This window comes from Microplitis mediator, chromosome 4, assembly GCF_029852145.1.
Source record: "Microplitis mediator isolate UGA2020A chromosome 4, iyMicMedi2.1, whole genome shotgun sequence".
NCBI classification, from domain to species: domain Eukaryota; kingdom Metazoa; phylum Arthropoda; class Insecta; order Hymenoptera; family Braconidae; genus Microplitis; species Microplitis mediator.
The window spans coordinates 11901232-11923762 of record NC_079972.1 but is presented as its reverse complement, the minus strand read 5'-3'; the positions used below and the strand labels follow the sequence as shown (position 1 = coordinate 11923762).

General features: G+C 32.3%; 1 protein-coding gene and 1 long non-coding RNA gene across 4 annotated transcripts in view; one reads left to right on the top strand and one right to left on the bottom strand.

The window, feature by feature from the left end:
- Window positions 1–22531, top strand: part of LOC130667066 (uncharacterized) — a 190984-nt gene that overhangs the window by 93917 nt on the left and 74536 nt on the right. For all 3 annotated transcript variants that reach the window (XR_008989792.1, XR_008989794.1, XR_008989793.1), the window contains one exon: window positions 13657–13903. This is a non-coding gene — a long non-coding RNA (uncharacterized LOC130667066). The remainder of the gene's footprint in view (window positions 1–13656; window positions 13904–22531) is intronic.
- On the bottom strand, window positions 758–3899 carry LOC130667058 (uncharacterized). Its single transcript, XM_057468453.1, has 4 exons — window positions 3691–3899; window positions 3432–3567; window positions 2313–2814; window positions 758–2229 (listed from the first exon to the last, which is right to left on the bottom strand). Coding segments are annotated over exons 1-4 (1824 nt in total). The 5' UTR covers window positions 3693–3899; the 3' UTR covers window positions 758–1045.

Sequence of the window (22531 nt, the reverse complement as noted above, 5' to 3'; positions counted from 1 at the left end):
AGATAATATGCTAATGAGGCAAATGCTTTTTAATTATAAACTAGTGTGTGAAATTGAGTATTAGTATTGATGGCAGTGGTTAAATTTACTCATGATTTATCATTTATTATTTTAACGAGAGTTTTATTTAAATTAAACTTAAGCAAGATTATTAATTATATTTATTTTTAATTTCCGGTTTAGAAAATTTATTATTTTTTACAAATAAGGAAATTACGAGTTTCAGGTTTCAGTTAGATTTTAAAATTAACGCAGTGTGAGTATTCATTTAATTGAAAAATAGTTAAATCACAAGAAAAATGTTTTTGATTCGTTATTATTTATTTATCACAGCAATACAGTTTTTAATTATTTATCACTAGGGACAAGATTTTTGCATTAATTTTTAAATGAATTATTCAAATATTTGATATTGCCGCGAAAATATTTGTTTTACCATAAAAGTTTTTAAACAAAAGTTGTAGGAAATTTAATTTTCTAAAATAAATCTCTCGTATAATTTTTTGATACGACCAATATTTTCACCGTAATTCCGAAATTAAAGTTCATAATGAATAATACAAATTTTTAATAATTACAAAAATCTTAATTTTGAAATTACGGCTTTTTTATTAGTCATAATAAAAAATTATGAGATATTTTTTTTATAAAATTAAATTTCCTACAACTTTTGTTCCAAAAAATTTTTTTATACGACCAATATTTTTGCCGTGATATCAAAAAGTTCACACCATTAATTATTGATTATTATTTTTAAATTAAAGCAAAAATCCTGGCCCTATTTATCACAAAAGTTACATAATTATTGATAAATTTATGATGATAATATTTGACATTATTTCGAAATTAGTCACATCTATAAATATTTTTATTCACTTCTAGATAAAATAGAAAATCCAACTACATTATTCGTTATTAATTTCGGAATTAACTATCCGCTATGATAATTATGAATTTTCAAAAAAAGAAAGTTGTAACTCTCTAACACATGTCGTTTTGGTTGGATTTATTATAAGAATAAGATCAACTGGTTTTAAAATTTTGTTTATCCGAAGTAAAGTTCAAAAATAAAAGCTATTATTGCCAGTATTAGACCAATAATGAATATTATATATATGAAGCTCAAATCATCAACTTCGATAGGGCGGTATCGGGCTTTAGTTAATAAAGCCTCTTTAAAGTGTAGTTTTTTTATAGGATCTCTGGATTCCTGATCATTCCACAATTGTAAGAAACCTGATTCAAATAATCTCAAATTAATAGCGTCGAATTTTTTCTTCAGCGGCCAATCTTGACGAACCAAGATGGTATTTGGCAAATGAAATACGTACGGCGAAACATGTAATGAGTCATTCGATACAGCAAGATCTACTAAGCGGCTAGCAGCTCCAACACAACCTGAGTTCGGATCATTAAAAACGTGTTGATGACAATCCCATTCAGATCGGTTGATATATTTCCTATAAGACTCCGGAAATTGTTGAAATAAAACCTCAGAAGAAGGTGGTAGATAAATAGAGTACTCGAACTTTACTAAATCATCAAAGCTATCGACAGTTGGGCGTTCAGGTTTGGTTAAAAATGCGGACAAGTGGCCTTGGAACGTCGCGTTAATTATGAGTACCAAGAGAAAAACCGTGAAAAAATAAATTCTAATACGAGATGTTCTCAAGGGTGTTAAAATACCAGCACTCAAAGCCAATCGGAGAACTTCTAAGGATGCATACATAAAAGGTTGTTTGAAATAGAAAGTCAAAAAGAGAGATGTCATTAGAAAAACAAGAATCGACAGTAATATAACTCCCGTACTATAAAATTTACAAATTTTTTCGAATGGGGTTAAAAACTTGCGATGTTGAGTTAAGATGACTATTTCTATTTCGTCAAGAGGATAAGTGTACGAAACGTTAACGTATTCTCGGAGATCACGGCCATTAAGGGCGATATCGTGTGTCCCATTAACGAGCTTTAATATAAATCCATGTGATGTATCATTAATCTGGTTACCTGGCAAATCGAAATCAATACTCGGAGTTACATTCATAAGTGGGAATATTGTGCTAAAAAATTTATTTGTGAATGAACTCAGTTTGTCCTGCATCGTTGTTAGATTATAAGCCTTTCCTGGTGTCCATTTCTTCTGTGGGTTCGCATTTGCAACAGCATTTATCTTGTAGCCATCAAGGAACTTCGCTTTATCGAAGAATAAACTACTGCATAAATTTTTTCCTGAAAACGAAACAAAAAGTTTTAACTCATTTTGAATGTTTTTTTAGAAACTTTCGGTGATAATTATTTTTGATAATAATTACCAGGTGAATACTTCTGTTTATAAATCGTCCACGAGTTATTTTTTTTAATTTCGAGATCCTTCATTTTCGTCCAACCATTAGGAGCTCGATCAGCAAAAGGGTTAAACATGAATAACATCATATCGCTGTGGTTTTCATTGCATATGAAGAATGAGGTGACCAAGTTCAGTTTCCACATTGTTTGCAGATATTTCGGTGCTTTTTCACACGATTTTTCGGAAATGTCGTCCACGGCTATGAAAATGGATTCGGTACTCCACCATGAAGATAACTTTAATTTAAGAAGAATAGATTTGAGATTTTTTGATGATTGTGCAGATAACAAATATGTGGGATAGGCTGGTGGAAATAAATTTATATCTTTCGTCTGAAATTTTTGATCAATTATTATCGTTGGTGGTGGACCTGATTTTCGAAAATTTCCATAAACTATATCAGCCAGATTAATGGAAATCATGAGAGGATTTAAGCGTTCAATCAAACAATCTTCAAGAAAATTTGCCTGCAATGAATAGATATATTTTTTGATTATTGAATTATTAATATAGTAGTTAATATAAAGCCATTATTAAAATTTATGGTCAATGTGCTCGATAATGTTATTTTTACAGACATGCCTAGAGTCCACTTTTGGATGAAATATGTAAATTTTTTTTTCCAAGAAAAGACATATTTTGATGGATTTTTTGTAAACAACTTTCATTACACTTGAGGATTGAAAACGACTGTTTTGAAGAAAAAAAAGTGATTTTTTAATTTTTTGTAACCAACTGAAAATTCGAATTTGAAGAAAATTTTTGAATAAGGGATATGTTAAGAGTGCTGACAGACATAATTTCTTCAAAAAAGACTTTCGTTTGCATGTATTTCCTGATGTATGCTTTCTACCAAATTTTTGTTGCAAGATTTAATATAGCAGACGTCAAAAATTCGTAAAAAGACCACCTGGGCGCGTTTTTTTATAAAAATCAAAATCGTTTTATGAAAAATTAAAATTTGAAAAAATTCTTGAGCATAGTTTTTTCATTAATAGAAATTGTGTTGAATAACGTAGAGAAAGTAAGAGATTTTTATTGGATGGATCATTATAAAATACGTCTTACGAATTATTATAATTACCAATTTATCAGTGACAGCTGTTGAGTCAGGATGTTCTCGTATCATTGAAAACTTGAAACCCTCGCAGAAATTTTCAGATAATAAATAGAACATAAAAAATCTGATGAAAAGTTTCATATTTGAGTTGCATCCCTTCCTGAAAAATACATTTTTTTTAATGACCTTTCAATTCTTTCTTCATTGCAAAAAAAAAAAAAATATGGTAGCATGTAATTATAAATTTTTATATATAATTTTCATCAAACTGTATGATACTCACATAGTGTTTTGTCAGCTAAAGTAGTAGCTTACAAAAAAAAAATTTTTAATTTTAAGCCATGGATTTTAATTTGAGAAACAACAATTTTAAAATTATTTTAAACAATATTTATATAATATTTTTCGATGAAATATAAAATAATTATCAATTGTTAGGTATCAGGTATGATTTTTTTGACAGCGCTTAGTAAATCGTCAGGACGACTCGCATTTCCGCGGCTGACTGAAGTAACCACCACGTAATCCAGGACAGTAAATTTATGATATTGTCACCAAGTTATATTGGTAGCTAAGCAACAAACTAAATTGCAACACTCATATACCTATTGACGTGCAAAAAGCTTTTTATTGTAATTGATGAATTTTAACATAACGCTCATGCACAAACTATTGGATACAAGCACTACATACCCTTGAACACCTTATCGAGTGTTACATCGTCAAATAGATTCTCCTTACGTGTTATTGTTAAAATCAATAAAAAATAATTTTACTAACGCATATTTAGTCAACAAACATTTGCATCTACTTTACAATGAAATTAATTTTTATTGTATTTATAATAATACACCAAGTCCATTGTTTCAAGAACAAAAATAATCCTTTTCTGATTTAACTATAAAAACTTTCTAAGACGATAGCGGGCAGTTCTAAGACTCGTCAATCTATTGTCGAATTTTTCAAATTATAAAAATATTATTTTTACAAGAAAATAAATAATCCTCATTTTTATTTAAATATATTTGAAAACTAATAAAATATCTTAATTAAAATGATAATTAAACAATAAATTATATTAAATATATGCAATAAAATTCTACGAATGAAGCACAAAAAAAGTCAGCAGTGCAGACGAGTGATAAGCTAATAAAAAAAAGCTTCTCGAAAATTAGTTTCGTCCAGGCGTTGTGGCATTTTTAATTACCGTCATTAAACCACAAAAAAGTCCATGGGGCTGAAAGAAAAAAAACCCAGTCGCAATGATATAAAATAACAAAGACAGACAATGTCATTCTTATTCAAGAGATACCAAGTTTATGATCCAAGGCTATTTAAAAAGCTCTAGTTTATTACCAGATTTCGCTTACCCTTCTTCTCTCTTACACTCTCATATCCATCTTCTCTTTCGTCATATTCTTAAATTTTTTTATTTTTTCTCCAATAAAATTTGCCAACGTATTTATTTTCACAAACATTTTACTGTTTTGTCATTTTAAATTTTTATCTAAAGAAATTTAAAAAAGTCCTTCTTTTGTGAGCACGTTACATTAAAGAAAGAGTATTGAAGACTCGAAATCAACCCTGACACGACAATAAGGAAACTCGACCTTTGAATGGTGAACCTTCCAGTCAATATTACTCTGCACCAACGTCACGATCGTCACGGTGACTTTACATACGTTTGCCCTCAACAATGCTCAGGTTAAACGATATATATATTCCCCATTTCATAGGTATACACATATATATTCCCTGGTATTACTGTATATTACTGCATATCGGTATACTGTTCATTGCTGTGTAACCCCAAGTTAGGGTTAAACCGGTGATAAATCAGCGTGGTGTTATTGCACCTCATAGAAAATCGTAGTCACTTCTGTATCCATTAAAATAGCTCGGCATCTAGTCTCTCATCTTTCTACAGTAATCTCATACACACAAACTTATAATAACCTCCATAAATGCTTCATTTCAGAATTTAAATTTAAAAGGCTTAAGATTTTAAAAGCTTTTAAATATTTTTTTAAGCCCTCTCCTTATAGAGATCTATATAATATAATAGTGATGATTCTCGTCAATAAAAAAATCATAGAATAATAATGACAATAATAATAATAAAAGGATAAGTGAGGTCAGATTTTATATGCTTAGGTATAAAAGTTTTTGAATGAGATGAGCTATTTGTCAAGACACATATCCCAAGTGTATTGGATTGTACTTTTCAAGATTGCGCTGCACATTCCCACGTTATTCGATTACGTCACTGTCATAACTTAATATTTTTTACAATATGATTCAACGCGCGATTGGATTTTCTTTCATTCAACTACTGACCTAATTTTGTTTTTTGTAGAAAGAACTTTTGGACGGAAAAAAATTAATGCGTTAATTTATTTAAATTTATTTTTTTTTTTTTACAATCCGTTAATCGGTTATTTGTATCGGTGATAAAACTGACGAGAGCATATGGTTGATCGTTACAAACGAGTTTTAGCATAATTATTAATATTAGGATTATGTTGATTTAAAAGTGAGTCAATCGACGACATGAAATTTTTTTTTTACTCTAATTAATGACTCGCTAATTGCTTTTTCGTATAATTATCTCGTTGATCGCTGAGTTATGGTCAATATGGTGGGTTTTCTATGATAATGATGTTCTATAATGAGGTTACACACTTCCCAACATAAAATATCAATAATAATAATATGTAAAATATGTGGTAATGTTAAATATGACAGACGGGAAAATTGAAATGTTAATTGATTTAAATTTAACGACAGCAATAATGCGGATATTATCCCTCTGCTGTTTAGATATTACGGTCGAGTGCATATGGGCTCAGTTGTCTGTCTCAGTGGGTCTATATCTTTGGTTCACGTTGTACTTTATATTCGCCTTTCAATACTTCGGGATTGAAAGGCCCGGATTATCGTACAATCGGATGCGTGGTCACGTATTTGAATTATATGAATAGATTTAGTGCCTTACACCTGCATAACTTTTTGCCGCTTTGTCTGTCTTGACACAAATTTCACTCTATTTTCGTATCTTATTTTTTTTTCGGTCTTCTTTACGCATCAACTAGATTGATTCCAGACAGTGACGTGCTTTCGCATGGATTACTTGTACCTTCCAATATAAATCAACGGTTTAACATCTTTTTTTTTTTATTTCAATCCCAACTTAAATAGAGAAAAGAGGTTTTAATCGGTCCCTAAGGAAATCATGCTATCAGAGTGACTCCGTTGCACTATTTTTACTTATCTGTTGTTTGTAAAAAAAATAGGATCTAAAAATTAAAAAAATTTGTGTGATTAAATTTACCCCTTAGACTTTTACTCAGTTGAAAGTTATGTCCCACAAAAAATCAGATAGTTAGTAAACAATAAAGATATTAAGATTAATTAAATTTTATCGTCTAGAAACATCTGGACGAATTTTATCTTTTTACTAAAATTGATAATCTGGTAACCCCGATTTTTATATCCAGATCTAAGGGTCACGATCAGGTGTTCATATGCTCTTTAATTCGTTGAATTTTTCCTAAGGGAGGCCACGGATTATATCGCACGGAGATCTATTAGTCTACATTGGGGTGGATCTAAAAAGTCTAAAGGTTGTCTATAAGTTATCAATGGCGAGACAGAATGAGTAACACGAGTCAGCTTGGTAGGATTTTGAGGGTGGACGATGAGAGACGTGGCAAGAGATCACGAAGGGAGGTTTGTGAAGTGGTCCGAGAATCACTACTACTACAACAACTACGATTATAATATGACGACAAGCAAGTATACGCGAATGGATTTCACGAGCCAGTTCACCCGAGTTGGATCGACAGCTGGCTGGAAAAAATATTTTAGTTTAAATTTAGCAAAGCCTCGTTAAGGTTACTTATACGCTTCGTATACTTGAAGTCGATTACGGTCACTTGGATTTTTTTTCTCTAACCATTCTATTTTATTTTTATTTTTTTGCATTCTTCCAACATACAGTATAATGTATACTGTACCCACTCTGTAATAGAGAAGGAATTTTCTTTTGTTTCACAGCACGTTCTTAAATTTTAAATTCCTGATATTCCTTAAGAGATGCCCTTGATTTTTAACGAACCTCTCAGAAGCCTTTTTTTAATCCCTCAAGTATTTTTTGTCGTTATTTTTTTTTTTCAACCATCGATTTTAGCCGGCGGCTTTATATATTTTCGGGCTTTTTAATTTTATACAATTAAAAAATTAATTTTTTATTAAAACACGATTATTTAATAATACAAAATATTTATCATCATAAAAAATTGAGTTTATCGATGTAATTATTCTTTTTGTAAAACTTCTTAGACAGTTGTTACGGTCGAACGGATTACATTTCTACTATATTTCAGTTTAGCACAAGATCGTCCATCATTTAGTGACAAAAGTCATCCCTTTTCTTTTATTTTTTTTCTACTGTGCTCTATTACTCAGCTCCCTTATCGCCACAACAATATTAATAACAACAACAATACAAAAATACTTGTATATATTTATATATATGAGAAACATATGACCGATGGATTTGGTTTAGCTGCATCAGATAAGATATTTTTGAAAAATGAATTGGTCAACTGAGCTCAGTGATTGATCTTGTTCGACTTTAATCTCTGGTACTAAAAATCACAGTCATTTCTTACTATTACGTGATATCTGTATGTCTACTAGGGGACACAAATGCTCAGATACCAAGAAAATAGGGCGAATAAAATTAATACATACATATACGTCAATATAAAATACTTATTCATGTACGAATGTATAATGGAACCTTCAAAAAATATGATTAGCTATTAGTAAAAAAGTAAATCCGTTTACTCGACATTATGCACATGCGTGACCAGTGCACGCGTGGTGTGAAACATAAACCCCAAGGTCTATAAACCCAACTCACACCCGTTCGACATAAAACATAAAATGTGAAATGCAACGCAACGCTCGACATATTCGGTGACAGATGCCGTTTATTAACAATGCTCGCGCGGATGTTCCAGATATTCTGTCTCAAAATTTTATCAACCTCTAAACGATTCATTTAAAAGCAAATCTATTCAGCAAAACACTTTCTCTGTTAACAATATTTTACATTTAATTCTTATGTATAATAAAGAATGTACCGGGTCAAAATATCTAGCCTCAATCTAGCCTCATCAAATCCAAGTAAGCCTCAATCTAGCCTCACTGAGTAAAGAAAGTATTTTGAGCCTCAAATGATGTTCAAAAAGCCTCAATGAGCCTCAAATGAACCTCCTACTCAGCTATGTAATTTAAATTCGATTAGTATTATTTGAGGCTCCCTGATCACTATTTGACGCTCATTGATGCTTTTTGAACATCGTTTGAGGCTCAAAATTATTTTTTAACCTCCCGCTAAAAAAATTGTAAATTTTCAAAAATTCGGGAAGTTATTGGTTTCGGTCCGATTTTCAAAAATCGAGTTCATCAGATGTCGACGCTTTGAGGTCCTAGGAAACTATTCTGACTATTCCCGGGTCGACGTCCGTGTGTATGTGTGTGTGTGTGTGTGATCTTTTTTTTGTCCGACGATATCTTTGGAACGAATGAACCGATTTGAATGTACTTGATGGCAATCGAAAGAGCTCACAAAAACTTAGAATTGATTAGATTTTGGGGTAGATCAGTCATGTAGCTTACAAGTTATACGAAGAATACAAATTAAAAAATTTTTTTGTTATTGGTTTTTTGCATACAACTCATAAACCACTTGCCCGATTTACCTCAAATTATAATCAGTTCTAAGTCTTGGTGAGCCCTTCCGATTGCCACCATGAACGTTCAAATCGATTGATTCGTTCCAAAGATATCGTCGGACAAAAATTATAATTTTTCAGTGAAGGTATGTTTTACCGGCCTAACAAATTTTCGAGCTCGAAGAGCTAAAAAATTTACAAGTAATAATGTTTCCGAGCTCCCTGAGCTCGAAAACTGCGGGAAATTTTGGGGCTGGCCCGCAGGGTCAGGCGGTTTTCAGATTTTTTACTCAGTGAGGCTGGATTGAGGTTCACTTGGGTTTGATGAGGCTAGATATTGTGACCCGGGTATCCCGGAATATCTGTTGTAAAATTGGCAAATTGATACTGAAATCTCGCTAATAAAAGTATCGATACAATATTCGTTTCTGTGTCAATGAGAAAGCTTCTATAAAATATCAAATGGCTTCAGTTTTTTTTTTATTTTCCAATTTCATTGTGACGATGATAATAGTAATGATGATTGACTTTAAACAGCGCGATGTTGAAATAGAGATTGATCGATCCATTTGCCCGTCGATTGTAAAACCAATCGAAACGTTTAATTTATTACAGTAGCCATGCAGTTTGACGAACATATATTCTCGTCACATCAAAACAGTTAAAGACGAATCAACCTGACAATCTTTTTTGACGTTTATTATCGTCATTGCTCACTAGTATATATGTATATATATTTTGCAATGGCACGTATATAAATTCTCATGGAATATATACTTCTTAATGATAGCTCTTTATCTTAAATTCGACGTCACGATCTCCATCAAGCCATTCACGGTCCACCCTAAAGTCGTCCAATTTCACGAGGGCAATATCACGTGTCGTTTCTCTCTTCTTATCGTTATTTGTGGACGAGAAAACTCGGGTTTTTTTACTCCTATAGATTGTCGTGCGAATTAAATGCATTTTACACCCCGTTTACTCTGAGATCCACCTTAGGGGCTCTTGCCTTCGGTCTCTTTACTTATATACTCTTCCGTGGCAGTCTAGTATCAAATATAACCCTCTAATGCTCGGTGACTTGACAAAAGATGCTGAGATGACCCGAGCATCAATCTCAATGACTTATACTCTGGATCTCGAGACTTTTGTCACCTCAACACTCAGCGGGGAAGCTAAAAGCTAAAGTGTTTTTATTCGCAAAAAAATTTTATATTTTTTTAAGCTTACAAATTATTGAGATAAATTTTTTCCTTGACTTGTTTATTGATTATTACCAGGGTCTGGAAGTTGGGACCAACAATTAAACGTAAAAAAGAGAACAAAAACAAGTTCGAAAGCAATAATAGAAAAAAAAATTAACGAACGCATGCAAGTTCAGGTGAATGAATGCGCGCTATAGCCTCTAACTCAAGTGTCAAATATTAAAGAGGTTGACAGCAAAACATGTGGAATTTGAGTAACCTATCGCGATTTCTAACAAACCAAATTACTGAATGAGATTTTAAAATACATGCTACTATGAAAAATTTGCGGAGTTAACGTGGATGAAATCCTCTTCGGAGTGAAATTTACTCTGAAAGTGAGTTTATTTTAATATTAATAATTTATTACTTAATATTTTTATTGAAAATTAGTATTTCAATGTATGAATTATTGTAAAGTGATGCCACAAAGGGTGCAATACGTGACAATAAGAAACTCCTAAGACCTCCATGAAGGATAAAAAAAATATAAAATTCTCGACACCGAACACCTCGAGGATCGTAAAGCGCGAACGATTGAATAACTCTTTTTTCATTTGTTTTTTTTTTTATTTTTTTAAATTTTTTCGTTCACGGCGGGTGATTTTGCGGTTTGGCTCGTGGTGGTCATGTGGTGCATATACGAGCGTCGAGAACGACAAACGTCTCATTGAATTCTCGAGTTGCTTTTACGTTATGCCACATGCCTTACAGTTATAGTTATAGTCGTATTATATATAATACACACTCGCACATATTACACATGTGTTGAGCAAAAAAAAGTGAGTGAGGCCAAGACTGAAGTTTGAGTTGCCGAGTCAAGTCGCCTTGGTAAGGTCGTGGGTGTCACAAGGGGGTTGTTGCGCTACGTAACAAATTGCAAACGTGCGCGCAAAACCATCGCAAGCGGTCACCGCCAAGTGAGGCAATAATTTTCGTGGGTTTATCGCGGTTTCTTCTTCTTCGGTTTGCTCGTTGAACGTTAAACGCTTACCGCATTGCTTTTAAACCCCTTGCCTTGAGGCATTACCGAGGACGTTTGTCAACGTATCACCGTAATTGAACTTGGCGTTTGGAATGCTCAGTACATACACTTTTTTTAAAATAAAAAACATCCTCACATACTTTTTCATTATAAAAATACTCAACAATCTCTAAGCAAACAACTATTTATTTATCCATTAAATAACTCAAAAAAATTCAATTACCTGTTAAATATTTTTTAAGATAAATATAAATTACTGTTTAAAAAATAAATAACGACATTTATGTTTAACCGTCTGTTAAACATTTTAAGTAATATATACAAAAGTATTAATAATAAAAATGACTTTTTAAATTTATTTATAAAAAACTTAAATTTATTTACATTTTACGATATTTTTTTATTATAAGTAAAATGTCATGGAAAAAACATCATACACTTTTGTCATGATGTCATGTAAATTGGAATGTGACCGTTGCGAATTGTGTCTACTATTTTATTTTACTTTTTATAATACATATATGCTGCATAGGTATGCATATAACATATATATTTTTTTTGTCATAAATATCTTTTCGATGCTTATGGCTCGAGCTGAGAGTATTACACACACAAGAATACCCGCAGAATGATAATAATTTTCATCGTCGTCGTTTCTATAACGACGCAAACTTTTTTAAAAGTATTAAATATATATGTATATATATGTAGAGTGGCGTATTGTGTAGCAGTAGGATATATTATTAAATGTATGTATGTATGTGCATGTATATATGATGAGTGTACCCCGACAGACATTATCTGGTCGTCATACGTAAGAGGATGAACCTCAACTTGGGTGAGCACAAAAGAGCCCGGCGGTGTATCAAAGCAAATATTACTTTAAGTTTAGTGCATCCTCACTCGCTGATGTCCTCAGTACCGCGTCATTCACGCACAATGTTCTCAGCCATTCGGCTCTCTTAGGTATCAACTACCAGCACTTCAGAATCAAGCTTTAAGAAAAAGCCTCTACTCATCATATCACCAAGTTTCTTTATTTTTTGAGATCATTTGGTTTTATTACTTTTTTTTCTCCCTTCCCTTGTTGCTCTTTGTTTCTTTTTATTTACTAACGGACAAGGGTCGACACTTTGAGCGCTGTAAATTAAAGAAAGAGATCAAGGGATGCCACACATTCATTTTTCGTATTTCTTATATTATGAATATAATGTATAGAAAGAGGATCGAGACACTCTTGAGACCTAAATCGCTCGAGGGTATCTTTGCTATTGTTTATTTCTCTTTATTATAAAAATCTACTCCATTTTAAATTAAATGGATGATTTTTTGTTTTTAACGTTGCTTTGAACTTTTTATCATTTTTATGGATTAAAAATTTTTAATACTTTTTTTTGTGATAATTAAATACTTCATACAATAAGATCAAGTATCCAGTTATTGAAAAATATTTAAAACATAGACTGACATAATATATTTGATAAATGATCCAATTAAAAATGATAAATATATTTTCAGAGAATTCGATTTTTCCTTTAATCTTGTACTCAATATTTATGTGACATGTGTAAATAAAATAATATCATTAAATACATTCTAGTGGATCAGTCATCCCGGGTCAAAAATAGAACTTGATTCAGACTTGATTTACCAAGTCGAAATTAGGAGCCGTTTTTCACAAGACAAACTCGACTTTTTTTTACGGAGATATAAAATACATTGAGTTTTCGCCTTGGTTTAGACTTAACTGGCTTACTTAGTCACGATTTAAGACGAAAAAGTTGAAATCAATTCGAAATTAACTTGGTTTAGACTTTTTCGACTTAAATTATAAGGCGAAAAAGTCAAAACTAAGGTGAAATAATTTTTATATATTAAGACGAAAGTAAGACGAATAAATAACTTTTTTTCGACTTGGTTCAGCAAGTCAAAAGTAAGGTGAATGTCTATTGTGCTCGAAGTAAAGACGAATAAGTTCAAACTAAGATCAAAAAATACAAATAAGGTGAAACTAAGATGAAAAAAATTTAATTTAAGTCAAGAAGTCGAGATCTTATTGAAAAATCGTCGGCAAATCAATAACTTCAAAAGAAAATAAGGTGAAGCAAGCCTGAATCAAATTTTATTTTTGACCCGGGGTATGTTAATAAGTCAATACTATACCCAAAGAAATACATGAGAAATTTATTATCTACGAAAAAAAAAAAAATGTTTTTAATTTGAAATAAAAACAAAGTCATTAACATATAAATGAATAAACTTTTTATTTATTCCAGTAGATTTCAAGTAAACCGAGTGCGTGAAATCCGAGTTTAGCTTCCCGTCGTTCGTTGGCCACAGTCTTAATGCGATTTACCCTTTGTCCGAGATGCCGCAGTACTCATCAAGAGAACACTGAACACGAACTAAGGAGTCGAGAAAGGCTGGAAGATGATAAATAAAGAGTATGAAGTAAAATAAGAGGATGAGCGAAGTGAAATGATTTGAGATGAGAAGAAAAAGTGAGCAAGAACACGTGTAAGGGTGAGTAGAAGTATTAATTAATCCCCGTACTTATGACTCTTCTGAAAGATGAGTATTAAAAGTTTAAGTGTGCGGTAGCTGTGTGCATCATCAGCACTACACACTAGAGTACTTTTGTACTGTTCAGTAATATACAGTAGTAGCCGTAAGAACGTCAGCGAAAGACACGGGGGCGCGACCGCAAAATTAATTCCCGCAAAAATTTCGTCGAGCAATTCCTTTTGACTTGCTTCATGACAATGAATGAGCTTCTGCTTCATGCTACTATACCGCTTATTACCTCTTTTACAAACCCACCCAACACTCCTCACTTTTCATTGTGCTTACATGTTCATATATATTAAATACATGTATGTATATACGTGGAACTATACATTTAAACGTGTATGAAAAGAGCGAAAAGGCAATCAAATACTTGGACCTTTGACGTTGCAAATTTAACTTACCGTACCAAGCATTATTATTTATCTACGTCACATTCAATTCACACATATGACCACAAAAATGATTAAAATTTTTTTTCGTTATTAATTTTAATTTAAAAATATTTCGCCATTGAAAAATAAATTTATGTTCTATTTAAATGAGCATTTAAATTGGCAGTTAGTAAAATAAACATTAAACATAATAGTTATTTTATATTTTTTTCCGTGATTCCCTCGTGTCTGGGTCTGGGGTGGAAAAAAAAAGACACGCAAACTTTTATTTTTATTTGTACAACCAAAGTTTCTGTAGTGTAACTGACATGAGTCTCGTTCGCGATCTCGTGACTTATCAAAAAAATAAGGGTGACATGTTTTATTCAAACTAAAGTACGGGTTAAAAAAAATCATAAGTAAATTACCGGTGGAAAAAAATGTCAAGTGTCAATGATTGTAATGTGTCTGGTGTTTGACTTATTTGACTGTATTTTATTCTCACGATTTTGTTTTTTTATTTTTGCTTTAAATCACCTCGGCCACCGATTGCTCGCGTTAAGCTGCACATATGTTGGTTCTCAAACTAATTATTTTTTTTTGAACTATTATTTTAAATATAAATCCTAACAAATCTATATAACAAGTTCAATAAAACGTCGGGTATAAAATAAAATAGAAATAGTGTTAGAAATACAAAGATAAAAGAATTTTATTCGCGCCAAAGTGTCTCACTTTGGAACATGGTTGAGTTTATTTTCGCTAACACGAAGAGGAAGGAAGTAGAGAGAGAATGAGTACAGTGTCAGGATGCCTTTGAAGATATTCGCGCAAGTCAGAGCAGAATAGAAGGTTTATATCTATACTATAATGTCGGAACGTATTTTAAGGCGGTTTCTTTTCAACCCCCGTGACCATTATAGCGTAGCCGTAGGGTGTTACGTGGGGCTTTACTCTGTTCACAGGCTACTGGAACCAGAGCGAGCCAAGTAACAAAAAATAAAAAACTGAGAAAGAGAGTAACACGAGGCGGTTGGCAACCGAGCTCCGGAAGGGTCGATTGTTGACCGAAAAGTCGCCAATTTAAAAGGACCCCCGGCGTTATTTATTTTTTTTCCACCCTCGTCTTATCTCATTCTTGCTACCCGGTCTAACCGGTCCGGCTCTTACTTGCTCGCTCGTTGAATCAACGTTGGACCAACGAGGACGATTTCCGCGGCACGAGGCTCTCTGACTCTGAACAAGCAATTATGTTGTTACGAGCTGTTTACAACGGGATTATTGTCGGTGGCATCTTGCGCCCCGGGTGGTGATGTTCCTGCTATTGCTAGTGGTGACTGCTGGCTCGAAGGACCTTGTACTCTTATTATAGGTTTTTATTCGTATTAAATTAAAAGCCCACCCACTGATTATCATTTTTAAAATAAAAATAATAAGATAAATTTTTTAGTCTCAAAGGCTCATGAAAAATCACACGTGAAACACAAATAAATTCACGCAGATAGTTGACTCGGTGAAAAAAATATAATAAAATAAATACACCGTAGAAAATTAATCCAAGATAAATAGTCGTCATGGGAGTTTACGGGAATAGAAAAACTTTTTCTTTTATAAAGCACAAAAAAATCCACCATCCATCCATTCAAACCCCCTTATTTGTCGATCTTAAGAGTCCATCAGTTCATCTTTCAGACTGGACGTAATCGTATTACTCAAGTGTCGATAAGCTGTACCCGTCGTCCAAGACATTTAATCTCCATTTTTCTTTTTACTTTTTTCCTTACGCTTCCTCAGCTATTATTTATTTCTCGTACATTAAACGTACGTGAAATGTCAAATTTTTAAATTTAAATGTCCCAAAAGACCCGGGAGATAGATCAGGCTGAAATAAAGTACAACTTGACCATTCGTTTTATTTTTTTTTTTGCCGCTTCCATCGTACTCTTTTAAACTTCCGGAGAAAACGATTAATCATGTCGATAGTCAACGGTCAGTTTCTCTCGGTGCATATTTATTTGTATACATACATGTTACAGAAAAATATATATATATGTACGTATATCTATGAAGAGACCCTTGAACTCAAACTCCCTGTATAAAATCCATCCGAGCCATTAATCCTGAATAGAAGGAAAATATTCGGTTCTCACTCGACAGATAAAATGAGTGCTCGAGGTATCTTAATATGAATACAAAAGCAATTTTGCGTCCATTATTTATTACACTGTCCAGTATAATTCTCGGGTACTTATCCACCGCCACTCCGTGCTGGACATGAATGGAATTCGTGTAATGTGCGGTACATACAAGTACACTAAATATATACGCACATATATCTATATGTGCGACGATGAGTGAGAGATGCTCTGATACGCGCGGGAGAACGTCACGCCGAAGTGGACACTGGCGAACGAGCTTTCGCTGGATATGGATGGACGGATGAATGAATATTGCTTGGAATATATAGGATACGGGTGTAATACTCAGTATGCTTATACGTCAAAGGGACTAAGGACACTGTAATACATACCGCAGTATTATACGTCTACGGTAGACAGTAGTCTGTGGTTTTTGCACGCTCCGACGAGCTCCAGCTCAAATTAAAGGGATTAACGCTTCGTATAAAAGTGTACACAGTCTAGTCCGTAAATCTCAAGTTCAACTTATTTATTTTTATTTTCTTCCTTGTGTTTATTTATTGTTACGGACAAAAAACTCGACCCTTTGAAAATGCTCCGTTTAATTTTTATATTTTTACTTTGTAAATTTTATTTTATTATTTCGATACCGCGCCTGGGTATTTAATATTAAATTGAAGGCTTAGACGTTGAAGGACTATAGGCTCGGGGTGGAGATAGAGAAAGAGGGAGAGTGTTAGTTGTGATGTGACGAGCTTTCGCTTGAAGATAAACTAATCCCCTTTACCGTTGGCGTTACGTTTTACGTTGATTGCCAGCGAGTCAACCCTTGCCCAGAGTCGTTGGACAGGTCGTCACACTTATCTCTACGGGGGGATTTTAGACTCTCTCGTCGTCTACTCTCACGCGTCACAGTCACAACTCTCCTGTCCCTATTTGACACTACTTCGTGACAAAATCGGGTGGAAATTAACGGGGTGATTTTCCTCAACTATCGGCGGGGGCTGTACTTGTTAACAATGTTGTTAATTCGCCAACCCAACTGGAAGTGAAATCGGCTCATCGTGTCAGCCTCAGCTCGTTTTACAGAGCCACCGACTGATTAGATTGTCGAAATTATGCTTCAGTATTTGTTTAATCTAATGGTCCGTAACTTTCTGCTGATAAAAAAATATTTGTTTTATTTTACATAAATTACGTAATTAAAAAAATAAAACACAGGTATTTGTATGTGACAATAAATTGATCACGTGTATTTAACTTTTATCCAAACGTAAATATATTATCGATTGTCACAAACAGACATCTCTTTTAAATATTTTCTCATGAATAATTTTACCTCAGAGTAAATTACAAACGTACGTGTTTGATCGAGCGCTAGAGTTCGACGTGGGATCCTGTTTTAGGGGTGGGGTGGTTAGGATCTAGTACTACTATTATATATATATATACTTGCAATACATAAAATAGTATATAGACTGTTAAGCATCAGTACAGGCAATGTCTATGTACATACACAGATGCCTGAGGCTTTTCCGACATGCTTCTGTATATACGCGCGAGTGGACTCGCGTCTGCCCGTCGGCCAGCAGTCTGCTTCTGTCACCAGTACTCGAGTTAATTGCCATTTCCGCGCTTGAATAATTTAATAAACTTCGGAGAGTATGTTTGCAATGAGTATATGATTACTCAGATCAATATGACATATACATTTATCGTTTTATAATTACATTTTTTTTTTATTTAGAACCACTATTTGTCCAAGTACTGATCAAATCCATTTGAATAAATTAATTATCTAATATCTTATAAATTAGATATTACATTAGATGTATGAATCAAATTAATGGACAGTAAAAGATCAGTTAATGAAGTAAAAGATCAGTCAATGAAGTAAGAGATCATGTGATGGGGAAAAATAGTGTCAGAGTTGATTAATAGATTAAGACAATCATATAAATATAGTACGCACTCTTTGTCTACTTTTATCATAACAATAGACGCAATCTGGTACAGACTCCGGATACTAATGTGTATCAATCTTCTTGGCACTCACATAAGTTCATAAGTTTAGGGACAATTAATGTGTAGCGTGAAACCAAAAAGAAATAAAAATAATATTTAGGATGAGCAGGGTGACATTACAAATGATTATAGTCGCGACACTTTTAACTTCCGGGTCATATATATTTTTTTTTTTAAATTTAATTTTACTCTACAGATATTTTAGATGAAATAATTCTTCGTTACAAAAAATAAGCCGTTTATTTATTGTTAATTAAATTTTAATTTTTAACTGGAGGCTACTTCTAGTTTTTTTCCGACAGATTCTTAAAAAAATAATGGATGTTTTTACTCAGTATTTTTGGTTTATAAACTCAGCTCGTTATTTATTTTAGACATTATGGCTAAAACGTTTTCTCATGTTTCAAAATATTTAAACTTGTATTTTCTAGTCTTCCTTATTCTACACATTTATATACATTAAAAGTATGTATATGTATATATTTAACTTATTCGCATCGGGTCTCTGTTTATGTCGAATTTCACATTTAGAAATATAGAGGGTGAAATTTTCACGACTAACGCATCAAAAGTACGCCTGAGGGTTTGACTTGGTTTTCACGACCCTCTTTTACCCTCTCTTTTTTTACTCTTTTTGCAACTCACTTTCATCCTCACAGATCCTTAGTATTTTTAAAAACATTTGCACAATATTCACAACTTTTATCAATTTTTTTTCATTTTATCCTTTATATTTTTTTACTTCTTCAATTTTATATTCAAAAACTTTCTTTCAAAGTTGACACATATAGATACGAAAGTTCATTAGTAATTAGTAATTATAAATAAAAATTAATACAAATTAAATTCTCCATTTTTGTATCCATTTTCCCTGTAAATTTTTAAACAAAATATTTATCGTCGTGTTTTTCATTTGATTAAAAGAATAATATATTTCATTATTATCATTATTTATCATTACTTTGTTTACGCATCCGTGGAAAAATGTTATGCCATTGCCATTATAAATAAATGATGATGAGGAATATTTTATAGGCAATCGGTGACAGCAATAAATGCAATTTTATGTATGACACGGGATAATTAATCATTCATATATACGGACATTCATATGGATATTTATATACATACACATTAAAACCCTTATTATTTAGCATTTATTTCATTTCATGTTTTTTTTTTTTTTTTTTTTTCAAAGCTTAAAATATACACGGCTTTTCTACTTTAATCCACGCTAAAATGAAAGCATCATTATACATACATACATTTATACAAATATATGTACATGTATATTTATATGAGTGGATAAAATGAAGGTGCCATAGATTTACCGAATAATGGAAAAGTCTTTTATAAATTCAGTTACAGGATTAGGCGGCGCTATAACACTCAGTCCACACGGAATTGAGGAAAAAAATATTTTTTTTGCGCCATCGTAAATCCCATTTCCGATAACGATGATTCGATATACCCTACAGAGGTTGGTCAGATTGTTCAATTGGGTTATCATAATATTTTTCCGATTACTGATACATATATGATAGAAACACAACCGATACCCTTGCTCGTGGATTTATATCACGTGCTGAACGGTGTCCAACAAATCGAATAATCGTGTTGTAGTAATTGGAATCCATTGTCATTATGATAAAATAAACCAGCTAATTTTTTTATATTTTTTTTTTCGAAATTTCGTTACAATAATTTAATTCCACAACCGGATACCCGCATAAAAATATCATATATGGTGAACATATATTAAAACATATATGTTACAGATATAAATATATATGAGCTAACTTATAAGTTTACCCGAGTCAAAAAAAAAATTCTAGTTTAGTCCTCAAAAGCGTCGATTCCTTTAATGTTTTATTTGCCGCCCAGAAGGTAACTCTACTTTAGTACTCAAAATCCTCAATGAGAACTATGAGGTCTAAATGCGAATAATTTATCGATTTTAAATTATAAGTGAGACCTCAAAATCCTCAACGAATGAAAAGTTATATTTCGGACTTTAAAAAATTTTAGATAGAAAAGGGAGAGGAGAGAAAACGTCGAATGAGACTTTTGAGGTTCAAATGCGGATAAAATTATTCTTGTATGTTATGAGTATTTTGGTATCAAAGTGGTAAAATTGGTCGTAAATACTTTTTTGAGGACTAAACTAGGATAGCTTTCAATATCGTTGTCAATCTTAAAATTCTAAATTGATCCTCAAAAACCTTATTGAGAACTTTGAGACTTGAATCCGAATTTGTTTTTTGACTCGGGTACATATATGATTTTAAATATATGTAATGCATGTCTATATTAACTTATAAACTTACATATATAATTAATTATACTAAAACTAACTATATATATATAATGAGTTGTATGTAAGTATACGGCTTCCATATAGGTGCAGATATAAGAAAATATATATCGTTTTTGGCCACTTATATGTTCCCATATTTATTATATAGTTAACGTATATGGTATTTTCCTGCAGGTACGCGCATTGAACAATAGACTTCAAATATTGATTTGAAAATCTATCACTCATCATTATTTATATAATTTTTATATATGAAAGTGTCTACATCAAAACAATAGAAAAAAAATGTATTTATATAAAACACGTGTCGATAATAGATCTAAAAATGAAATTTAAAAATCGATTACACACTCATTCTTAAATACATTATTACAAAAGTGATGATGACTAGACACTAGACTGTATATAGATATATATGTGATAACGATCATCGATAATGACTCTAAGGGTAGGTGAATTGCTAGGTGGTTCGTAGATTGCGTGATCATCAATATACACGCGCCTGTCTAGTCAGTTGCCCAATGTAATTTTAAACATTTTCACACGATGCAGAGTTTTGAATTCCTCAATATTGACGAGGGATGATCACATTTTGATGAGGGTGAGAAATCTAACCCAAGGGCGTTAACTTCTCGTTCACCCCCACTACTACTAAAATCTATCTACATTTCTCTTTATCTTCCGTAAAAGTTGCCCTCACTCTTACTCAGACTCTCTACCAACAGAAACAGCAGCAACAAAACACTCTTACATTATATATTGGTGAAAGTAAAAGCACTAAAACATCGTGTAGTGCGCTAACACATCCATCAAACGGTTGACAGATTTTAGATTGGCTTTAAAAGCTAAATCTTTTTATTTCATTTTATATTTTTGTCAAGCTTTCGATATCGACTATCTTTGCATGACAAAACATTCTAAGCCTCTACAAGGTTTAAATTTAAACGCGTAGTTAAATTAACTTTATTTTTCCTAGATATTCCCGAGTCGAAATATTAGACGCGAGTTGAACGTTCTTAACGTTTCAAACGTAAATTGAACGTTCTTATCGTTTTAAACGTAAAGTGAACGTTTTTAACGTTTTGAAAGTAAATTGAACAATTGTTTTGTATTTTGGCTCATAAAAAATTGGTAATTTCATGAGTAATGATAACATTAATTAATTTATTTCAATATTTGTAATCACAATTTTCATAACCTTGATATAATAATATATTAACAGGTATAAATATATAGTGTTAAAGATAGAAGTATGAAACTGAAAAAAAGTTTTTTTCAAAATACGAAATTTTTATTTAAGAGCCAGAAAGGCGGACGACAAAATTTTACAGAATCGACGTGATTATAATCCAGGGGTACAAAATAGATGAAAAAAATTTTTTGGTATGCTTATGTTTTCTTATTGTAAGTCTAAATAGGTTTTAGTTACGTTTTCGATTTCTGATACTCCAATCCACGTTTTAAATAAGTTGAAAGCTGACAAATTGAGTTTTTAATGTCCAAAATGTTCAATTTACGTCTAATATTTCGACTCGGGTTGTGTTCTTACACCGATACATTTTATATTAAATTTTTTTTTTGTCCCCAAAATTACTAAACGGTTGTTTAATCAAAGGATGGACAGTGGAGAGATTGAGACGATAAAGACAGAGAATAGTTGTAGGGATGTTATTATGATGCGTGACCATTGTCGGGAACTGTGAGTCTCCTGTGTCGCTTGCCGTCTGTCCTT

Excerpts from the sequence above, each read along its gene's own strand:
- LOC130667058 (XM_057468453.1), bottom strand. Across the intron at positions 2,815-3,431 it reads CAGCTGTCACTGATAAATTG|GCAAATTTTCTTGAAGATTG; the intron begins GTAATTATAATA and ends TATTCATTGCAG. Across the intron at positions 2,230-2,312 it reads TAAACAGAAGTATTCACCTG|GAAAAAATTTATGCAGTAGT; the intron begins GTAATTATTATC and ends TTTCGTTTTCAG.